This window comes from Bufo bufo, chromosome 2, assembly GCF_905171765.1.
Source record: "Bufo bufo chromosome 2, aBufBuf1.1, whole genome shotgun sequence".
Lineage (NCBI taxonomy): Eukaryota > Metazoa > Chordata > Amphibia > Anura > Bufonidae > Bufo > Bufo bufo.
Genome location: NC_053390.1, coordinates 549,316,918 through 549,338,255, shown reverse-complemented (window position 1 = coordinate 549,338,255; position 21,338 = coordinate 549,316,918). Strand labels below are relative to the sequence as shown.

The window sequence follows — 21,338 nt, the reverse complement described above, 5'->3', positions numbered from 1 at the left end:
ACCTTTTATGTGGTACAGTATCAAATACTTTGGAGAAGTCAAGATATATGACATCTATTGACTTACTGTCACTACCAGAGCTTTGGGACGTTCTCACAGCTCTGTTTCTCCACCCCTGTGATGATGTCACTACTAGAGCTGGGAGGAGTTCTCACTGCTCTGTTTACTTTTGGTTTCCTTCCTCCCAGCTGTTCCTCATGCGTTTGATTTCCCTCTCTTTATATCACCCCTCCTCCTATTGTAGGGCGTCGATTATAGTTCTCATTTCAGTTGTAGCTCTTGCTTTAGTATCTTCACTTGTAGCTATCAGTTCACTGGACCTGTGTTCTGCTGCAGCAAGCACTCCGGATATTGCCAGCTGTCCTTGGATCCATCTTCTCTGCGGCTGCAACACCTTCAGCTAAGTGTACAGACATTGTTGTGTACCTGATTATTTTCTGACTGGATCTGAGGTGGCCACGGTTCCCTCCATATACTGAGTAGGGCACCGGTGGCCGTGCCCCTTCCACTATTGTAGGGGTTACAGTGGTCATCAGTCTTAGGCACGTGGGCATGCCTCGTTCCGCCATTTGGATCCGGGCATGTGCTTTAGCAGAATAGGGAGAGCTTTGAGGGTCTGACAGGGGTCACCCTTTATCCTCCCTAGTTTGGGTCCGGTCAGTAGCTCTTTTACTGTGTATACTATTGTTGCTCACATACAGCCGTGACACTTACCCTGGTCAAGTCTAGAACTTTCCGCATCATAGAAACTGATTAAATTAGTTTGACAGGATCAATCCGTCATGAAACCGTGCTGATACGGAATTATGCGCTTTTTTTCATTGAGATACTCCAGAATAGCATCTCCTAGAAAACTTTTAGTTTACCCACAACATATGTTAGACTTACTGGCCTATAGTTTCCAGGCTCTGTTTTGGACCCTTTTTGAATATTGGCACTACATTTGCTAAGCGCCAAACCTGTGGAACGCTCCCTGTAAATATAGAGTCCTTAAATATCAGAAATAAGGGTCCGTCTATGACATTACTTAAAGGGATTCTGTCATCAGATTTTACTCCTATAACCTAAACATATGCTCATGTCCGAACTAATAAGAAGAATCCTAAGCTGGCCTTATTAAACCTCACTGTGGCTCAATTTGTCCAAAAAACAGGTTTTTATAACCTGTCAATCACTTTCTTAAGGTGCCCAAGGGAAGGTCCGTTAATACAGGGTGCCCGGCCGCACCCCTTGCCGTCCGGTGCCCAGCGCCGCCTTCCGTCTTCAGCGCTGCCTTCCCTGTCTTCAGCGCCGCCTTCTACAGCTCAGTGCCGCCTCCGCAATCCTCCCTGTCTCTCTGCCAGATCCTGCTCCTGCGCACTAAGCTCAGCCAATCTGCAGGTCATATTAGGGTTGAGCGAAGTGCGCTTTAGAGTCCGCACGGGCGCATCAGGCTGAGCCTAGTGCGCAGGCGCGGGATCTGGCAGAGGGACTGGAGGATTGCAGAGGCGGCGCTGAGCTGTAGAAGGCGGCGCTGAAGACAGGGAAGGCGGCGATGAAGACAGGGAAGGCGGCGATGAAGACAGGGAAGGCAGCGCTGGGCACCGGACGGTGAGGGGTGTGGCCGGGATCCCTGTATTAACGGACCTCCCCTTGGGCACCTTAAGTAAGTGATTGACAGGTTATAAAAACCAGTTTTTTGGGCAAATAGAGCCACAGTGAAGTTTAATAAGGCCAGCTTAGGATTCTTATTATTAGTCCGGACATGAGCATATGTTTAGGTTATAGGGGTAAAATCTGATGACAGAATCCCTTTAATTCTCTCAGGATACGGGGGTGTATGCCATCTGGACCCGGTGATTCGTCTAAGTTATTTATTTATTTTTAATTAAGGCTTTTATTGGATTTTATACAATTTTCAGAAGTACAAATTGCATAGAGAATAAAATGATGCAACAATTACTTAAGCATCTAGAATTGCAATACAAAGCAGTAGTTAAACAAAGCTGAAGTCAGAAAAAGGCATCATAAATCGGTATTATAACTTGTGCGCAATGAGCATTTCAATTAGAGACAAGACTCTGCATGAGCATACTGAGGTATTGCTATAAGCATAGGTAAGAACAGTATGAAAACACAAATCAGAGATCAGTACTATAAAGTGTGCCTGTCCTCTTCATATAGGTGGGACAGAGCTGTACCTAAACAAAACATTATTGTCAAGAACAATATGGAACTTAATAAAAGGTAAAAATAAAAAGGGGGGAGCTTCATGCGACAGAAAAGCTGTTTGGCTGGGCGGCAAGTCAGGCACAGGAGGTGCCTGGCATTCAGGTTGGGCCATGGGTGGTGCAGAGAGGGAGCGGCGTTCCCTTGCATTCGGATACCGGGTCTCATTTGGCTGGGCGGACACCTCGGCAAGCCGCTTGGAGAGGGAGCCGCCACCATCTTGGGGCAAGCAGGCCGGGTCCGGTGGCATTCCTGCTTCAGGGTCAGCCTGCCTGGAGAAGTAAGCGCACAAGTCGCCCTGGGAAGCAGTAAGGGGAGCAGATGGACGGGCTCAACCCTTTTTAGTAGTTTTCCTCATCATTAAGAGTAGGTGCGGGCTTGTTTTAATCAGGGGTGCAGCAGAGCTCATATCGAGCGCATCCTCACACTTCCATCGCTGGCCACACCCCCTATTTTTATCTTTTTAAGACACTGCTGCACTTCATCTTAGGTCAAACAGGACACTTTTAATGGGTAATTTACTTTGATACTCTGCATTTCATCTGACAGTTCATCTATCTTAGTGAATACATTGGGGGGAAAAATATTTAAGAGCTTCACTTTCTCCTCATCGTTCTCTACAACTTCTCCCTCATCACTCTGTAAAGGGCCAACACTTTCAGGTTTAAAGAGGACCTTTCACCCATTATGACAATGTGAACTAAGTATACAGACATGGAGAGCGACGCCCGGGGATCTCACTGCACTTACTATTATCCCTGGGCGCCGCTCCGTTCTCCCGCTATGCCCTCCGGTATCTCCGTTCCCTAAGTTATGGTAGGCGGAGTCTGCCCTTGTTCTGCTGTAGTGCTGGCCAATCGCATTGCAGAGCTCACAGCCTGGGAGAAAATAACCTCCCAGGCTGTGAGCTCTGCGCTGCGATTGGCCAGCGCAACAGCAGAACAAGGGCTGACTCCGCCTACCATAGCTTAGTGACTGAAACCTCCGCCTACCATAACTTAGTGAGCGAAGATACTGGAGGGCATAATGGGAGAACGGAGCGGCGCCCAGGGATAATAGTAAGTGCAGTGAGTTCCCCGGGCGCCGCTCTCCATGTATGTATACTTAGTTCACATTGTCATAATGGGTGAAAGGTCCTCTTTAAACTCTATACCATTTATATAATTGAAGAACATCTTAGGGTTAGTTTTACTCTCTTTGGCAATGAATCTCTCTGCAGCTTGGCTACTTTTATCTGTCATTTACATATTATATTTTTTTTCCTTATAGTTTTTTAATGCTTCCTTGCTACCCTCCTGTTTTAGTGATTTAAATGCTTTCTTTTTGTCCTTTATTGCTTCTTTTACATTTCTATTTATCCACATTGTTTTTTTCTTGTTCCTCACCCTTTTATTGCCATACAGAATTTACCTTTCACAATTAGAGTTTAGGAGGACCTTTAAAAATATCCAATTTTGTGGCTGCATTTCTATTCCCTAGGACATTGTCCCAGTTAATGGCCTCTCTTAGCTGGTAAAATTGTGCTTTTTGGAAGTTTGGTATTTTTGTGCCACCCTGAAAAAACGCTCGTTTGAAGGATAATTGGAAGTTTATTACTTTATAGTCACTATTTCTCAGGTGTCCCCCAACCTGCACATCTGTTGTTCTGTCAGGTCTATTGGTTAATACTAAGTCCAGAATGGCAGTGACTCTAGTTGGGTCCTGAACCAGTTGGGAAAGGTAATTGTCTTTATCCAAGAACCTGTTTTCTTCATGAGATCCACAGGTTTCAGTTTCCCAGTCTATATCTGGGTAGTTGAAGTCCCCCATAATAACCACCTCATTATGATCTGCCGCCTCGTCTATTTCTCTTAGTAGTAGCTTTTCTGTGGACTCTGGTATATTAGGTGGCTTATAATAAACACCTATTAGTATTTTATTATTCTTTTTTCCTCCATGTATTTCTACCAACAGTGACTCCACATGTTCATGTCCCTCACTTATATCTTCCCGGAGTGTGGGCTTTAGACAGGACTTTACATAAAGGCAGACCCCTCCCCCTCTCTGTTTCTTATGATCCTTTCTAAATAGACTGTAACCCTGTATGTGATGACATTAAAAACTACAACTTGTCTGGCAAAAAACAAGCTCACATACAGCTACATCAACGTAAAGTTACAGTTATACCTCTCTTGGAATGCCAGGATGAATAAAAGGGGGAAAATGTGCTTGTTCACGAAGGCTCACAATGGCCTGGTCACTAAAGGGTTAAAGAGGTTTTCCATGAGTTGGCCACTTCAGAACAATAATAATAATCTGACAGCATGCTTTTGTCACACCTCAGCACCTGTTACAAAGCTCCCCAGTTGCCTTCCATGGCCCATGTAAACAGTGCAGCACTGTGGCCACCATGTCAATGGGAAGAAAAATGGCGTCAGTCACGTGGTTTTCTCATGTGACAGCTTTCTTTGGCTGCATCGTCTTTTGCGTGGTGCTGGATAGTAGCTGAATGTGTTCAGCCAGGGGACTTCATAACAGGAGCTCAGGAGTAATAAAAGCAGGCTTTGATTTTATTCTGCCACAGCATGCGCTGTATGGCCATTTTGGAAATATTCTTCTGAAGTGGGCAACCCCTTATAAAATATTGATGACATATCCTCAGAGTACATTATCAGTATCTGATCGGTTAGGGTCAAACTCAAGGGACCCCCACCAATCAGCTGTTTGAAGGGACTACTGCGGCCTCTTTATAGTGTACCAAGCACATACATACATTGTAAAGTGGCTATGCTTAGTATTGCAGCTCAATCCCATTCATTCACTGTGGTCTTTTGCTAGGCCTGTGACATCACATTCATCGGACGCATAGCCTTTATGCAACTCGGCATCATGCTAGAGACACTATGAAGAGGCCATCAACACTTTCAAACAGTTGATCATTGGGGGAGTCCTGGAAATTCGACTCCCATAGATCAAATATGTATGACCCATCCTGAGGATAGGACATCAATACTTAACTTCCAGAAAAATCCCTTTCAAGGGTTTTTCCCAGAGGACCGGGTCAATATTGATGGCCTATCCTCAGCATAGGCCATTAAAGGGGTATTCCCATAATGTCAAGTAGCTTTCAAGTTGTTCTGCTCTGCATAATCAACTTATCCTATAAATGTTATTACTGTAATGGCCTCCACTCAATATAGCTCATTCCTCCTTTCAATTGTTCAGTGCTCGTTGTCAGAGGTTATGGCCTCCACCGAAATACTGCAGCGATAGCCACGCTTGCGCAGTGTCTTCTCTTCCAGGGCGCTAAGATTAAGCAGGGCTTTGGCAGACAAACTGCTATCTATGCTTGTAAATGCACAGATACCAGTGTTCATGTCCTGCTTAGCTGGAAGTGGGGACCTGTGGAGGTGGAAGGTTAATGAAGAGCGCAGATGGAATACCCTCTTTAATATTTAATCAGTGGGGGCCCAACTCCTGGCAACACCACCGATTAGCTTTTTGAAGAGACCGCTGCACTCAGGGGAGTGCTGCAGCCTCCTCATACCAATCACAGTGCCGTACGTTGAATAGGACTGAGCTGAACATTAACCATGCGAGCAATGAAAGTGATGTCACTGGTCTGGTAAGGACAACTGATCAGCGGAATGCAGATAGTCGGACCCACACCGATCAGATATTGATGACCTATTTTGAAGATAGACCATCAATATCGAACTCTTGGAAAACCCCTTTAAGTCTGTTATCAATTTTATCAGTGCCAAGTTTGCCATTTGGCACAAATTGCCGTGATACAGTAACCAATGTGAGTTTTTTTCCATAAGAATAGCATTCTGTATAAAAGAAACAATCCAATAACAAATCAAATTTAGCTCAGATGTATAAATCAAATGCAAATGAGTTTCACTTTCATTTATTATGAAATGGTACATATTGATGCCTTGGGGCACACCCATTGACAAATACTGGTCTTTGGCCTCACAGGGTGGAGACTGATGTGATAGAGGAGGACAGCTGCATTTATCAGTGTGTGGTGAGAGAGTCAGGGCTCCACATCACAGGCACATACATCTAGCAAACATGTACTGCTGGGGCAACAACAGATCTAGGCAGCTGGGTCTTGAAGACAAAGGAGAGGAAGATGTTGACTTCACCGAAAATGACTACTTTACTAACCAAGTGGGTGTACAAAAGGTGGCATGCGGAGGAAGACATACACTTTTCCTCCAGGAAGATGGCATTGTTCTTTCCTGTGGTCAGAATGACTATGAACAGCTGGGCAGGAGGACTGACACGAGCTCCTTAGGTAAGATCTGTCGCTTTGGAGTTTTTGTGCAAATTTGCTGTATTTTTGTTGCTGGTTTTGAAAAGCTTTATAATAATGCATATGCATCAGAGCTGGATATGCGATGAAATTCTGTGTGGCTATTTTTATATAAAGATAATGCAATAGTCTCAGATACAGTCCTATGTAAAATTATATAAGGCTCGTTGGGATACCCTGATGAGTTGTGTGAAATGACAAACCCTGCCCTGCTACATATATAGGTATATGTAGACTCATCCTGTCTTCTGAATGATGCATAAAAATTGTATACAAGGGAATCAACACTTCACACAGTAGTACTAGAAAATATACATTTCTTTAATAAGCTAGGTTCTTATGTGATAACAATAGGGAGACCTAAAAACTGCAAAAAAAAACCCTGCAAAACAAAACATTTTTTCCCCTATTTTGTTGGCCTTGTATTTCATTTTTATTTTCTTTTATTAAGGAAATACTTCTTTTTTTTTTTTACAGGATTTGTTTATTGAATGTTTTTCGACACTGAGTTTAATATAAATATTTATAGATATAATCTAAAAATTCAAATAAAATCATTTTTTTACTACTATAAACAATATTTCTGCATGGAAAAAAAAACAGTTCACGATGTGCTACTATGAATGGCAAAAATAAGTTTCATTTCTCGTTTCTCCTGTTACTAAGTTTCAGTTTCCCAGTTTCCAGAATTTGCCAGCAGATGGCAGTAAAAATGACACAACAAATTCGCACATAGGATAATAAGATAACAGACGGCTGGTGAGACTGATACTAGATGAAGTGTGCTTTCTCAATGTACAATTTCATTGTTAAAGGGAATGTGTAGCCAGAAAATTGTTTTCTGATTATTGTTTAAATTACATTTTTATGTCAAACATATTTTGTTTAGAATTTTGGTAATGTTTTATTTATTTTTGCTAATTTTTCCATGTCACTATGTTTAAAGAAGAAAGGGATGCAATGAGCTCTTAACAAGCTCTGCCTCTAATGCATACCTCCCAACTTTTGAAAAGAAGGAAGAGGGACACTATGTGCAGTGCAGAAAAGGTGGCACTGCAAAAAAAATTTCAGCACTAAGCCAAGCCTCTGACTCTGCCCAAAACATAACTATACACCTAATCCCAGTGCCCTAAATGCCACCACACAGTATTTATGCCCACATTGTGCTCCCTTCACAGATTATGGCCAGATATGTGCCTCCTTCACTGTAGTTATGCCCAGATCTGTGCCCCCTCACAGTAGCGATGCCCAGATATGTGACCTGAGAGCGGGACATACCTACCCCATTCCGGGACCGCAGGACAGTCACTGTAATCCGGGACTGTCCCACCGGATCCGGGACGGTTGGGAGGTATGCTAATGCCACCAGATGTAAGGCAGCTATCCTATAAGTCAATGTTTGACCCTTTAACTAGGCCTTGAGACATAATTTGGATAATGAATAAGCAAGCACCTTATCTGCAGACAGCTGTTTCAGGGTGATTGCCCCTCATTAGTGCGGAGAAGAGAGTACTGGCTTAACTGGGTGAGAGGCCAAGTCATAATTTGGGGGGTACTATCTTTCCTTGGGGAGAGCGACTTAGTACCGCCAAATCCTGACTTAGGCTATTTGCATCCCTTTCTTCCCAGAATTCTAGAGGAGCATAGAGCATAGAAGTCTCCTCACGCCGATTAAGATGTTCTCCCCAAGGAGAGATAGTATCCCCCAAATCCTGACTTTGGCCTCACCCAGTTAAGCCAATACTCTCTGCTCTGCACTGATTAGGGGCAATCACCCTGAAACAGCTGTCTGCAGATGGGGTGCTGGCTTATTTAAAGTGGTTCTCCAGGAATTAAAAAAAAATTAAATACTCAAATATTATTTTATACTAAATATATTCACAAATACCTTTCATGACTTAGAATAGCTTGTTTTGTTTAAACCCCTTGCCCAGCATGGGTGGCCTCTGCTGGGATGGATTGACCTCTACTGTAACAGCGGCTGCTGTGCTGTTCCCCTGCTTACCGCAGTGGTGTTCAGCGGTGATCTGCTGCCAGTGCTTCCCCATTCACCGCTGCAGTCCTGGGCTCTGTCCTTGCAGGTACTGTTTATTCTGGGATCCGCTCCACAGTTTCCTTTAAGCCCTGGCCACAGCATGCTTGCTGCTTGTTCACTGCAGCACTTCCTTAACCACCTCAGCCTCTATAGCTTAAACACCCTTAATGACCAGGCCACTTTTTACACTTCTGACCTACACTACTTTCACGGTTTATTGCTCGGTCATGCAACTTACCACCCAAATGAATTTTACCTCCTTTTCTTCTCACTAATAGAGCTTTCATTTGGTGGTATTTCATTGCTGCTGACATTTTTACTTTTTTTGTTCTTAATCGAAATTTAACGATTTTTTTGCAAAAAAATGACATTTTTCACTTTCAGTTGCAAAATTTTGCAAAAAAAACGACATCCATATATAAATTTTTCTCTAAATTTATTGTTCTACATGTCTTTGATAAAAAAAAAAATGTTTGGGTAAAAAAAAAAATGGTTTGGGTAAAAGTTATAGCGTTTACAAACTATGGTACAAAAATGTGAATTTCCGCTTTTTGAAGCAGCTCTGACTTTCTGAGCACCTGTCATGTTTCCTGAGGTTCTACAATGGCCAGACAGTACAAACACCCCACAAATGACCCCATTTCGGAAAGTAGACACCCTAAGGTATTCGCTGATGGGCATAGTGAGTTCATAGAACTTTTTATTTTTTGTCACAAGTTAGCGGAAAATGATGATTTATTTTTTTTTTCCTTACAAAGTCTCATATTCCACTAACTTGTAACAAAAATAAAAACTTCTATGAACTCACTATGCCCATCAGCGAATACCTTGGGGTGTCTTCTTTCCAAAATGGGGTCACTTGTGGGGTAGTTATACTGCCCTGGCATTTTAGGGGCCCAAATGCGTGAGAAGTAGTTTGAAATCAAAATCTGTAAAAAATGGCCGGTGAAATCCGAAAGGTGCTCTTTGGAATGTGGCCCCCTTTGCCCACCTAGGCTGCAAAAAAGTGTCACACATGTGGTATCTCCGTACTCAGGAGAAGTTGGGCAATGTGTTTTGGGGTGTCATTTTACATATACCCATGCTGGGTGAGAGAAATATCTTGGCAAAAGACAACTTTTCCCATTTTTTTATACAAAGTTGGCATTTGACCAAGATATTTATCTCACCCAGCATGGATATATGTAAAATGACACCCCAAAACACATTGCCTAACTTCTCCTGAGTACAGAGATACCACATGTGTGACACTTTTTTGCAGCCTAGGTGGGCAAAGGGGGCCACATTCCAAAGAGCACCTTTCGGATTTCACCGGCCATTTTTTACAGATTTTGATTTCAAACTACTTACCACACATTTGGGCCCCTAGAATGCCAGGGCAGTATAACTACCCCACAAGTGACCCCATTTTGGAAATAAGACACCCCAAGGTATTCCGTGAGGTGCATGGTGAGTTCATAGAATTTTTTATTTTTTGTCACAAGTTAGCGGAAAATGATGTGGTTTTTTTTGTTTTGTTTTTCTTACAAAGTCTCATATTCCACTAACTTGTGACAAAAAATAAAAACTTCCATGAACTCACTATGCCCATCATGAAATACCTTAGGGTGTCTTCTTTCCAAAATGGGGTCACTTGTGGGGTAGTTATACTGCCCTGGGATTCTAGGGGCCCTAATGTGTGGTAAGTAGTTTGAAATCAAAATCTGTAAAAAATGGCCGGTGAAATCCAAAAGGTGCTCTTTGGCATGTGGGCCCCTTTGCCCACCTAGGCTGCAAAAAAGTGTCACACATCTGGTATCCCCGTACTCAGGAGAAGTTGGGCAATGTGTTTTGGGGTGGCATTTTACATATACCCATGCTGGGTGAGATAAATATCTCGGTCAAATGCCAACTTTGTATAAAAAAATGGGAAAAGTTGTCTTTTGCCAAGACATTTCTCTAACCCAGCATGGGTATATGTAAAAAGAAACTCCAAAACGCATTGCCCAACTTCTCCTGAGTACGGGTATACCAGATGTGTGACACTTTTTTGCAGCCTAGGTGGGCAAAGGGGCCCACATTCCAAAGAGCACCTTTCGGATTTCACCGGCCATTTTTTACAGATTTTGATTTCAAACCACTTCTCACGCATTCGGCCCCTAAAATGCCAAGGCAGTATAACTACCCCACAAGTGACCCCATTTTGGAAAGAAGACACCCCAAGGTATTTCGTGATGGGCATAGTGAGTTCATGGAAGTTTTTATTTTTTGTCACAAGTTAGTGGAATATGAGACTTTGTAAGAAAAAAAAAATCATCATTTTCCGCTAACTTGTGACAAAAAATATAAAATTCTGGAACTCGCCATGCCGCTCACGGAATACCTTGGGGTGTCTTCTTTCCAAAATGGGTCACTTGTGGGGTAGTTATACTGCCCTGGCATTCTAGGGGCCCTAATGTGTGGTAAGTAGGTAAATGACCTGTGAAATCCGAAAGGTGCTCTTTGGAATGTGGGCCCCTTTGCCCACCTAGGCTGCAAAAAAGTGTCACACATGTGGTATCGCCGTATTCAGGAGAAGTTGGGCAATGTGTTTTGGGGTGTCTTTTTACATATACTCATGCTGGGTGAGAGAAATATCTCGGCAAAAGACAACTTTTCCCATTTTTTATACAAAGTTGGCATTTGACCAAGATATTTATCTCACCCAGCATGGGTATATGTAAAATGACACCCCAAAACACATTGCCCAACTTCTGAGTACGGCGATACCAGATGTGTGACACTTTTTTGCAGCCTAGATAAGCAAAGGGGCCCACATTCCTTTTATGAGGGCATTTTTAGACATTTGGATCCCAGACTTCTTCTCACGCTTTAGGGCCCCTAGAATGCCAGGGCAGTATAAATACCCCACATGTGACCCCATTTTGAAAAGAAGACACCCCAAGGTATTCGATGAGGGGCATGGCGAGTTCATAGAAATTATTATTTTTTGGCACAAGTTAGCAGAAATTGATATTTATTTTTTTTCTCACAAAGTCTCCCTTTCTGCTAACTTGGGACAAAAATTTCAATCTTTCATGGACTCAATATGCCCCTCACGGAATACCTTGGGGTGTCTTCTTTCCGAAATGGGGTCACATGTGGGGTATTTATACTGCCCTGGCATTCTAGGGGCCCTAAAGCATGAGAAGAAGTCTGGAATATAAATGTCTAAAAATTTTTACGCATTTGGATTCCGTGAGGGGTATGGTGAGTTCATGTGAGATTTTATTTTTTGACACAAGTTAGTGGAATATGAGACTTTGTAAGAAAAAAAATAATAATTTCCGCTAACTTGGGCCAAAAAAATGTCTGAATGGAGCCTTACAGGGGGGTGATCAATGACAGGAGGGTGATCAATGACAAGGGGGTGATCAATGACAGGGGGGTGATCAGGGAGTCTATATGGGGTGATCACCCCCCTGTCATTGATCACCCCCTATAAGGCTCCATTCAGATGTCCGTATGTGTTTTGCGGATCCGATCTATGTATCAGTGGATCCGTAAAAATCATACGGACATCTGAATGCAGCCTTACAGGGGGGTGATCAATGACAGGGGGGTGATCAATGACAGGGGGGTGATCAGGGAGTCTATATGGGGTGATCACCTCCGTCATTGATCACTCCCCTGTAAGGCTCCATTCAGATGTCCGTACGTGTTTTGCGGATCCGATCCATGTATCAGTGGATCCGTAAAAATCATACGGACATCTGAATGCAGCCTTACAGGGGGGTGATCAATGACAGGGGGGTGATCAATGACAGGGGGGTGATCAATGACAGGGGGGTGATCAGGGAGTCTATATGGGGTGATCACCCCCCTGTAAGGCTCCATTCAGATGTCCGTATGTGTTTTGCGGATCCGATCCATGTATCAGTGGATCCGTAAAAATCATACGGACATCTGAATGCAGCCTTACAGGGGGGGTGATCAATGACAGGGGGGTGATCAATGACAAGGGGGTGATCAGGGAGTCTATATGGGGTGATCACCCCCCTGTCATTGATCACCCCCCTATAAGGCTCCATTCAGATGTCCGTATGTGTTTTGCGGATCCGATCCATGTATCAGTGGATCCGTAAAAATCATACGGACATCTGAATGCAGCCTTACAGGGGGGTGATCAATGACAGGAGGGTGATCAGGGAGTCTATATGGGGTGATCACCTCCGTCATTGATCACTCCCCTGTAAGGCTCCATTCAGATGTCCGTATGTGTTTTGCGGATCCGATCCATGTATCAGTGGATCCGTAAAAATCATACGGACATCTGAATGCAGCCTTACAGGGGGGTGATCAATGACAGGGGGGTGATCAATGACAGGGGGGTGATCAGGGAGTCTTTATGGGGTGATCACCTCCGTCATTGATCACTCCCCTGTAAGGCTCCATTCAGATGTCTGTACGTGTTTTGCGGATCCGATCCATGTATCAGTGGATCCGTAAAAATCATACGGACATCTGAATGCAGCCTTACAGGGGGGTGATCAATGACAGGGGGGTGATCAATGACAGGGGGGTGATCAATGACAGGGGGGTGATCAGGGAGTCTATATGGGGTGATCACCCCCCTGTAAGGCTCCATTCAGATGTCCGTATGTGTTTTGCGGATCCGATCCATGTATCAGTGGATCCGTAAAAATCATGCGGACATCTGAATGCAGCCTTACAGGGGGGTGATCAATGACAGGGGGGTGATCAATGACAGGGGGGTGATCAGGGAGTCTATATGGGGTGATCACCCCCCTGTCATTGATCACCCCCCTATAAGGCTCCATTCAGATGTCCGTATGTGTTTTGCGGATCCGATCCATGTATCAGTGGATCCGTAAAAATCATACGGACATCTGAATGCAGCCTTACAGGGTGGTGATCAATGACAGGGGGGTGATCAGGGAGTCTATATGGGGTGATCACCTCCGTCATTGATCACTCCCCTGTAAGGCTCCATTCAGATGTCCGTATGTGTTTTGCGGATCCGATCCATGTATCAGTGGATCCGTAAAAATCATACGGACATCTGAATGCAGCCTTACAGGGGGGTGATCAATGACAGGGGGGTGATCAATGACAGGGGGGTGATCAGGGAGTCTTTATGGGGTGATCACCTCCATCATTGATCACTCCCCTGTAAGGCTCCATTCAGATGTCTGTACGTGTTTTGCGGATCCGATCCATGTATCAGTGGATCCGTAAAAATCATACGGACATCTGAATGCAGCCTTACAGGGGGGTGATCAATGACAGGGGGGTGATCAATGACAGGGGGGTGATCAATGACAGGGGGGTGATCAGGGAGTCTATATGGGGTGATCACCCCCCTGTAAGGCTCCATTCAGATGTCCGTATGTGTTTTGCGGATCCAATCCATGTATCAGTGGATCCGTAAAAATCATACGGACATCTGAATGCAGCCTTACAGGGGGGTGATCAATGACAGGGGGGTGATCAATGACAGGGGGGTGATCAGGGAGTCTATATGGGGTGATCACCCCCCCTGTCATTGATCACCCCCCTATAAGGCTCCATTCAGATGTCCGTATGTGTTTTGCGGATCCGATCCATGTATCAGTGGATCCGTAAAAATCATACGGACATCTGAATGCAGCCTTACAGGGGGGTGATCAATGACAGGGGGGTGATCAGGGAGTCTATATGGGGTGATCACCCCCCTGTCATTGATCACCCCCCTATAAGGCTCCATTCAGACGTCCGTATGTGTTTTGCGGATCCGATCCATGTATCAGTGGATCCGTAAAAATCATACGGACATCTGAATGCAGCCTTACAGGGGGGTGATCAATGACAGGGGGGTGATCAGGGAGTCTATATGGGGTGATCACCCCCCTGTCATTGATCACCCCCCTATAAGGCTCCATTCAGACGTCCGTATGTGTTTTGCGGATCCGATCCATGTATCAGTGGATCCGTAAAAAACATACGGACATCTGAATGCAGCCTTACATGGGGGTGATCAATGACAGGGGGGTGATCAATGACAGGGGGGTGATCAGGGAGTCTATATGGGGTGATCACCTCCGTCATTGATCACTCCCCTGTAAGGCTCCATTCAGATGTCCTTACGTGTTTTGCGGATCCGATCCATGTATCAGTGGATCCGTAAAAATCATACGGACATCTGAATGCAGCCTTACAGGGGGGTGATCAATGACAGGGGGGTGATCAATGACAGGGGGGTCATCAGGGAGTCTATATGGGGTGATCACCTCCGTCATTGATCACTCCCCTGTAAGGCTCTATTCAGATGTCCGTACGTGTTTTGCGGATCCGATCCATGTATCAGTGGATCCGTAAAAATCATACGGACATCTGAATGCAGTCTTACAGGGGGGTGATCAATGACAGGGGGGTGATCAGGGAGTCTATATGGGGTGATCACCTCCGTCATTGATCACTCCCCTGTAAGGCTCCATTCAGATGTCCGTACGTGTTTTGCGGATCCGATCCATGTATCAGTGGATCCGTAAAAATCATACGGACATCTGAATGCATCCTTACAGGGGGGTGATCAATGACAGGGGGGTGATCAATGACAGGGGGGTGATCAGGGAGTCTATATGGGGTGATCACCTCCGTCATTGATCACTCCCCTGTAAGGCTCCATTCAGATGTCCTTACGTGTTTTGCGGATCCGATCCATGTATCAGTGGATCCGTAAAAATCATACGGACATCTGAATGCAGTCTTACAGGGGGGTGATCAATGACAGGGGGGTGATCAGGGAGTCTATATGGGGTGATCACCTCCGTCATTGATCACTCCCCTGTAAGGCTCCATTCAGATGTCCGTACGTGTTTTGCGGATCCGATCCATGTATCAGTGGATCCGTAAAAATCATACGGACATCTGAATGCATCCTTACAGGGGGGTGATCAATGACAGGGGGGTGATCAATGACAGGGGGGTGATCAGGGAGTCTATATGGGGTGATCACCTCCGTCATTGATCACTCCCCTGTAAGGCTCCATTTAGATGTCCGTACGTGTTTTGCGGATCCGATCCATGTATCAGTGGATCCGTAAAAATCATACGGACATCTGAATGCAGCCTTACAGGGGGGTGATCAATGACAGGGGGGTGATCAATGACAGGGGGGTGATCAGGGAGTCTATATGGGGTGATCAGGGGTGATCAAGGGTGATCAAGGGTGAAGAAGGGGTTAATAAGTGACAGGGGGGGGGTGTAGTGTAGTGGTGCTTGGTGCAACATATTACTGAGCTGCCTGTGTCCTCTGGTGGTCGATCCAAACAAAGGGGACCACCAGAGGACCAGGTAGCAGGTATATTAGACGCTGTTATCAAAACAGCGTCTAATATACCTGTTAGGGGTTAAAAAAATCACATCTCCAGCCTGCCAGCGAACGATCGCCGCTGGCAGGCTGGAGATCCACTCTCTTACCTTCCGTTCCTGTGAGCGCGCGCGCCTGTGTGCGCGCGTTCACAGGAAATCTCGGCTCACGCGAGATGACGCGTATATATGCGTGGCTGAGCGCAGGGCTGCCACCGCCGGAACGCGAATCTGCGTTAGGCGGTCCGGAGGTGGTTAAAGGGGTTCTCCAGGAATTAAAAAAATGAAAATACTTCCCCACACTGAGCCATAGTGCTGCCACATCCTCCTCTCTGCTCTGCTTGTCAGGAATCATGATCCTGAATACAGGTGAATCTCCTTGGGAATGGAGATGATGAGGAGACATGAGAGGAGGGTGAGGTATGGCTAATGAGCAGCAGCACTTGTTTACAGTCTCCATTACCACAGCCCCACATTACCACAGTCTGTCCTGTCCGTCCTCTCTGTACTTCATGTCTCCTCATGATCTAAATTCCCCAGAGATTCAGCTAAAGTTCTTATCAGCTGTATTCAGGATCATAATCCCTGACAAGCAGAGCAGAGAGGAGGATGAGGCAGCTCTTTAGCTCAGTGCTCTGAAGTAACTTGTCCTACTGTGTGATCAAGACAGGTTTTGTGTGTACTAATAGGACGGCGGCCATTTTGTTTCACCTGATGATTGCTTCCCAGACAAAACGAGCCATTGGAACTAATGAAAGGTATTTGAGAATATATTTATAATAAAGGAATATTTAAAGCGAACCTTTCACCTGCATTTCACTTAATAAACTATCAAAAGTACCTTATAGATCATCCTCATTGTGTTATCATACAGTCTTGTCCCGCTTTTCTGCCATGTATATGCATGAAAAAATCGCCTTATAAAGTACTCTTCTCCAGCTCCACAAGTCACGTTAGAAGTCAAAGGGGGTAGCCCTTCCCTCACTCCAGGCTGTAACTCCCCTGCCCTAACCCCGCCTCTAAGCATTGTAATTGACACCCGGCTCAGTCGCCGGGACCGCGCTTGTACAGGTGGCGCATGCGCAGTCGGACTCAAGCGCGATCCTGTAACTGAAACGGCTGCACAGGCGATATGTCCGCCCCTGATCTGTACTCAGAGAATTATCACTGTATTATCTGTGGTGTTACATAGGACTGCTACATTATCTGTAAAAAGGGGCGTGCGGTGCGCAATACATGGCTTGCCCCGGGTGCTAGCAACCCACGCTATGCCACTGCATAGGAGACAGCTCAGTTCGCATCAATCCCTGCACAAAGCTATCTAATTGAACAGTGTCCACCTTGTTTAATAGATAAGCAATTTTATCACGCCTTGTCTTCAGAGCATCCATAGGGCCTCTATCACACGGTCAGTATTTTGCATCAGGATTTGATCATGATTTGGAAGCCAAAAGCAGGAGTGGGTCCAAAACACAGAAGACATGCAAATACTTCCATTACATGTTATCTCTGTTTTGGATCCACTCCTGTTTTTGCCTTACCAATACTGATCAAATACTGTCCGTGTGATAGAGGCCATTAAAGTCCTGCATGCAGGACTTCTTTTCCATCTGAATAAATCCGATTTCAAATGCAAATGGCCGAAACTCATACAAATTGAGCATGAGGGCGGCCTCTATCACACGGTCAGTATTTTATATCAGGGTTTGATAAGGATTTGGAAGCCAAAAGCATGAGTGGGTCCAAAACACAGAAGATATGCAAATATTCCCATCACATGTCATCTCTGTTTTGGACCCTGGAAAAATACTAACAGTGGCCCTGTTTTGTAGTCGGGTCCATATTGATGGAAGGCAGGGCCAACATAAGTAGGCAGGGCCAGCAATACCATATTGAGGCACATTATACAACCCCCAACAGAGCCAAATACCACAGTCCATCACAAAATACTGCCCCCCCTGCTCCATGGGCATCGGCCCACTGGGAAATTTCCCTGTAATGTCTAAGGCCAATTCACTTCTGTCCACTCCTGTTTTTGCCTTACCAATACTGATCAATTAGTGACCAAATACTGACTGTGTGAAGGCAGATGCTCAAAAGACAGGATTCCTTTTTTTTTGTGTGTGTGTTCTTCTGACGGATCAGAAGAAAGGAAAAATAAAAACTGACGTCAACAGAAACTTACTAACTTACTGCTGACAACCTCCCCACTGTGTCATGGGGCCACCACTTGTATCAGTGACTAACAAAATAGGTTCTCTAGCAATCTATGTGGGAACAGCACTGGCCAAAAACTGACGTGTGAACTAGGCCGTGCAGAAAATTGCTGGGAATGTTGTTAGATAAACCCCCTTACTGACAGTTCAAGGTGATAGTTCACAGTGAAAAAAGTCCCTACTAGACGGAATGATATCCAGACCCGATTATTGGCCGGTATAATCGAGCCTCTGATTAGCCGATGAACGATTTGTCGTTTGTTGGTCGGCTGATTTACATCTTTCATCAGGATGTGTGTAATTAGTGATGTACTACTGATAATCAATAGAACTGAATGAGGGAGGACTGACTAAGGTAACAATCATTCTTCCCACACTCACTCATCTTACGCCTGTGTAACAGGCCTGTGCAAACGAGCACCAATCGATGTGTTTATCAACCACTGGCGCTGGTCCCGCCTGAAGATCAGGCAGTCTAATTGGGCTCTAAAAGGTGTTATGCAGCAATTTGAGGATAGGTCATCAATATCTGATTGTCGGGGGTCTGACACCCACCACCCCCACCAATCAGCTGTTTGACGTGGAGGCGGCACTCCATGCGAGTGCCGCTTCCTGGTCAATACACTACGCGTCATCTCCTGTGGAGCAGCGGCACATTGTAATTACAAGTACAAATTACAAGTCCAACACGAAGTGCAGTGTAATGAACAGGAAGTGGTGCCTACATGGAGTGCCGCCTCCTCTTCAAACAGCTGATTGGTGGGGGTGCCAGTTGTCGGACCCCTGCCGATCAGATATTGATGACCTATCCCGAGTATAGGTTATCAATATAAATTGCTGAAAACCCCCTATAAGGGAGCCTGTTGCCTTTTTCTCCACCATTAATTACCTGAGGTACCTTGGTGCTATCTCTATCATGCATACATACAGTTTGATTCATCTTGTGATAAGTACATATATACACTAAAATTGTCATTTAAACTATATATCTCCTCAGCCACTATTTATACTTTAATATGGAATTATGGGTCTTTATTCCTTACAGGACAAATCCATTCCCTGGAAGCCCAGACAATTGTGGATGTGAGCTGTGGGTCTAACCACTCTGTGGTAATTTGCAGTGACGGAAATATATTTACTTGGGGTGGAGGGTCACAAGGACAACTTGGATCAGGACAATTTCCTCAGAACTCCCGTATTCCTAGGTACAGTACACTCTTAAACAGCTGTTTGCATCTAAGGTCATTTCAGTGTCACACAGAAAGCAAAAAGTACCATGATGAAGCGTCAACATTTTGTTGGGGTGTCCTGAGTAGGTGCTGTTGCTAGTGATGCCCTAAAGCTTCAAAAAGACCCTCTGGTGCAACCAATATCATACACTTTAGATAGATGTTGGACAAATGAGTTAATTTGGCCAACAGCTATTCCTCCTGATGCCCCCCATACACACGCACCTCTGCCACTGAAACACCCTTATACACATTAGATGGTGGGATACAAATTGGTGGGTTTGGCCAACAGTCATCTAATTTGTCTGGTCATCTTAAAAGGGTGTTATCAGATCCTCTACCACACTGTACTTTGCTATATAATGACCCATTGAAGTATGTATATAGAAGCTTGGTGGTGTTAGGGTGTGAATGTAAGGAATGAATGTAAAGAAATGTCACATACTATGGAATTTTTTTTTACTAAAGATACCTTTTTATGTCATACCACAGAAAGATAACCGTATTGTCTGACATAAGAATAATACAAATATCCTGTGGACATTTCCATACAGTTGCCCTTTCAGAAGGTACAGTATATAATGATCTAGCTTATAACACTGCAAGTACTCCAAAAAGTCCTGCTTGTAGAACATTAAACTTCTGAGCAAGGCTACTTGTTTTGGACCCCTGGGTTCCTTGGTCTGAACATTTTATAATTTTTTCATTTTTTCAAGCTGATCCTGTGGTTCCAATAATAAAATTATTAGTGTTGATCGAGCACCAAAGTGCTCGGGTGCTCTGGTGCTCGAGTAGAACACTGGAGCACCCGAGCACAATGGAAGTCAATGGGAGAACCAGAGCATTAAACCAGGCACCCCTGCTCTGAAGAGGGGAGGGTGTCTGGATCACAGGAAAAGGTCAGAAAATGATGTAAACACCACTGAAATGGTTCGGGAACAGCATGAGGAGGATGTCTGGATGCATCTTGGACTCCTGCAAAAATTACAAGGAAGAGGCACTCTGATACAACCTGTATATCACATAAAGGAGGGCATCATACACACCCTTGAAAAATTATGATTGATGGCCTGCTGGTGGCCCTCAAAAACATTAGGAGCAAGGGCCTGCTGGTGACTCTCTAAAACATTAGGGGCGAGGGCCTGCTGCTGATCTGACCATCTAAAACATTAGGGGTGAGGGTCTGCTGCTGAGCTGACCCTCTAAAACATTAGGGGCGAGGCCCTGCTGCTGATCTGACCATATAAAACATTAGGAGCGAGGGCCTGCTACTGATCTGACCATATAAAACATTAGGGCACAACCCTGCTGCTGATCTGACCATATAAAACATTATGGGCGAGGGCCTGCTGCTGACCCTCTAAAACATTAGGGGTTAGGGTCTGATGCTGAGCTGACCCTCTAAAACATTAGGAGCGAGGGCAGCCTAATAAGCATGTTGATATGATGGAGGAGGACGAGAAAAGGAAGATTGAACCATATACCCTTTTTTGTGGTGGAAGGGGCGCATGGGAATACAGTGTATTCAATACACCATAAAAGCCACATTTAGAGTGCCTTTATGTTCAGCAGCTTTCCTCTGGTGGAGTAGAGAAGTAAGGGGAATCCAGGCCTCGTTCATTTTAATAAGAGTCAACATGTCACCATTTTCAGTTGACAGGCGGATGCGCTTATCAGTTATTATGCCTCCAGCAGCACTAAATACCCGCTCTGACAAAACGCTGGTGGCAGGGCAGTACCTCCAAGGCGTAGAGCGCTAGTTCGTGCCACGTGTCCAGCTTGGACACCCAATAGTTGTAAGACACAGAGGGATCACTAGGCCGCGCATCAGGGTGAGGGTGCTGGCGGGGTGTCATGAAACTGTCCCAGGCCTTGAAGAGTGTTGCCCTGCCTCTGTTGGAACTGCTGTGTGTTCCTCTCGTCTCCCCTCTTTGGTTGCCCAAGGAACTACGTACTCTGCCGCCAGCGTTGTCAGCTGGAAATTTTTGGAGCAATTTTTCCATTTTCCATTTTGCTAG

The 21,338-nt window shown here is 44.9% G+C and overlaps 1 protein-coding gene across 4 annotated transcripts in view; it reads left to right on the top strand.

The window, feature by feature from the left end:
- Positions 1-6,164: 6,164 nt before the first annotated feature.
- Positions 6,165-21,338, top strand: part of HERC6 (HECT and RLD domain containing E3 ubiquitin protein ligase family member 6) — a 99,872-nt gene continuing 84,698 nt past the window's right edge. For 2 of the 4 annotated variants that reach the window (XM_040418092.1, XM_040418090.1), the window contains exons 1-3: positions 6,165-6,493; positions 19,137-19,296; positions 19,813-19,889. In XM_040418092.1, the coding sequence (XP_040274026.1) occupies positions 6,268-6,493; positions 19,137-19,296; positions 19,813-19,889 (463 nt within the window). In that variant the 5' untranslated portion in view covers positions 6,165-6,267. The remainder of the gene's footprint in view (positions 6,494-19,136; positions 19,297-19,812; positions 19,890-21,338) is intronic. The other 2 variants (XM_040418091.1, XM_040418089.1) reach the window with 1 other exon arrangement.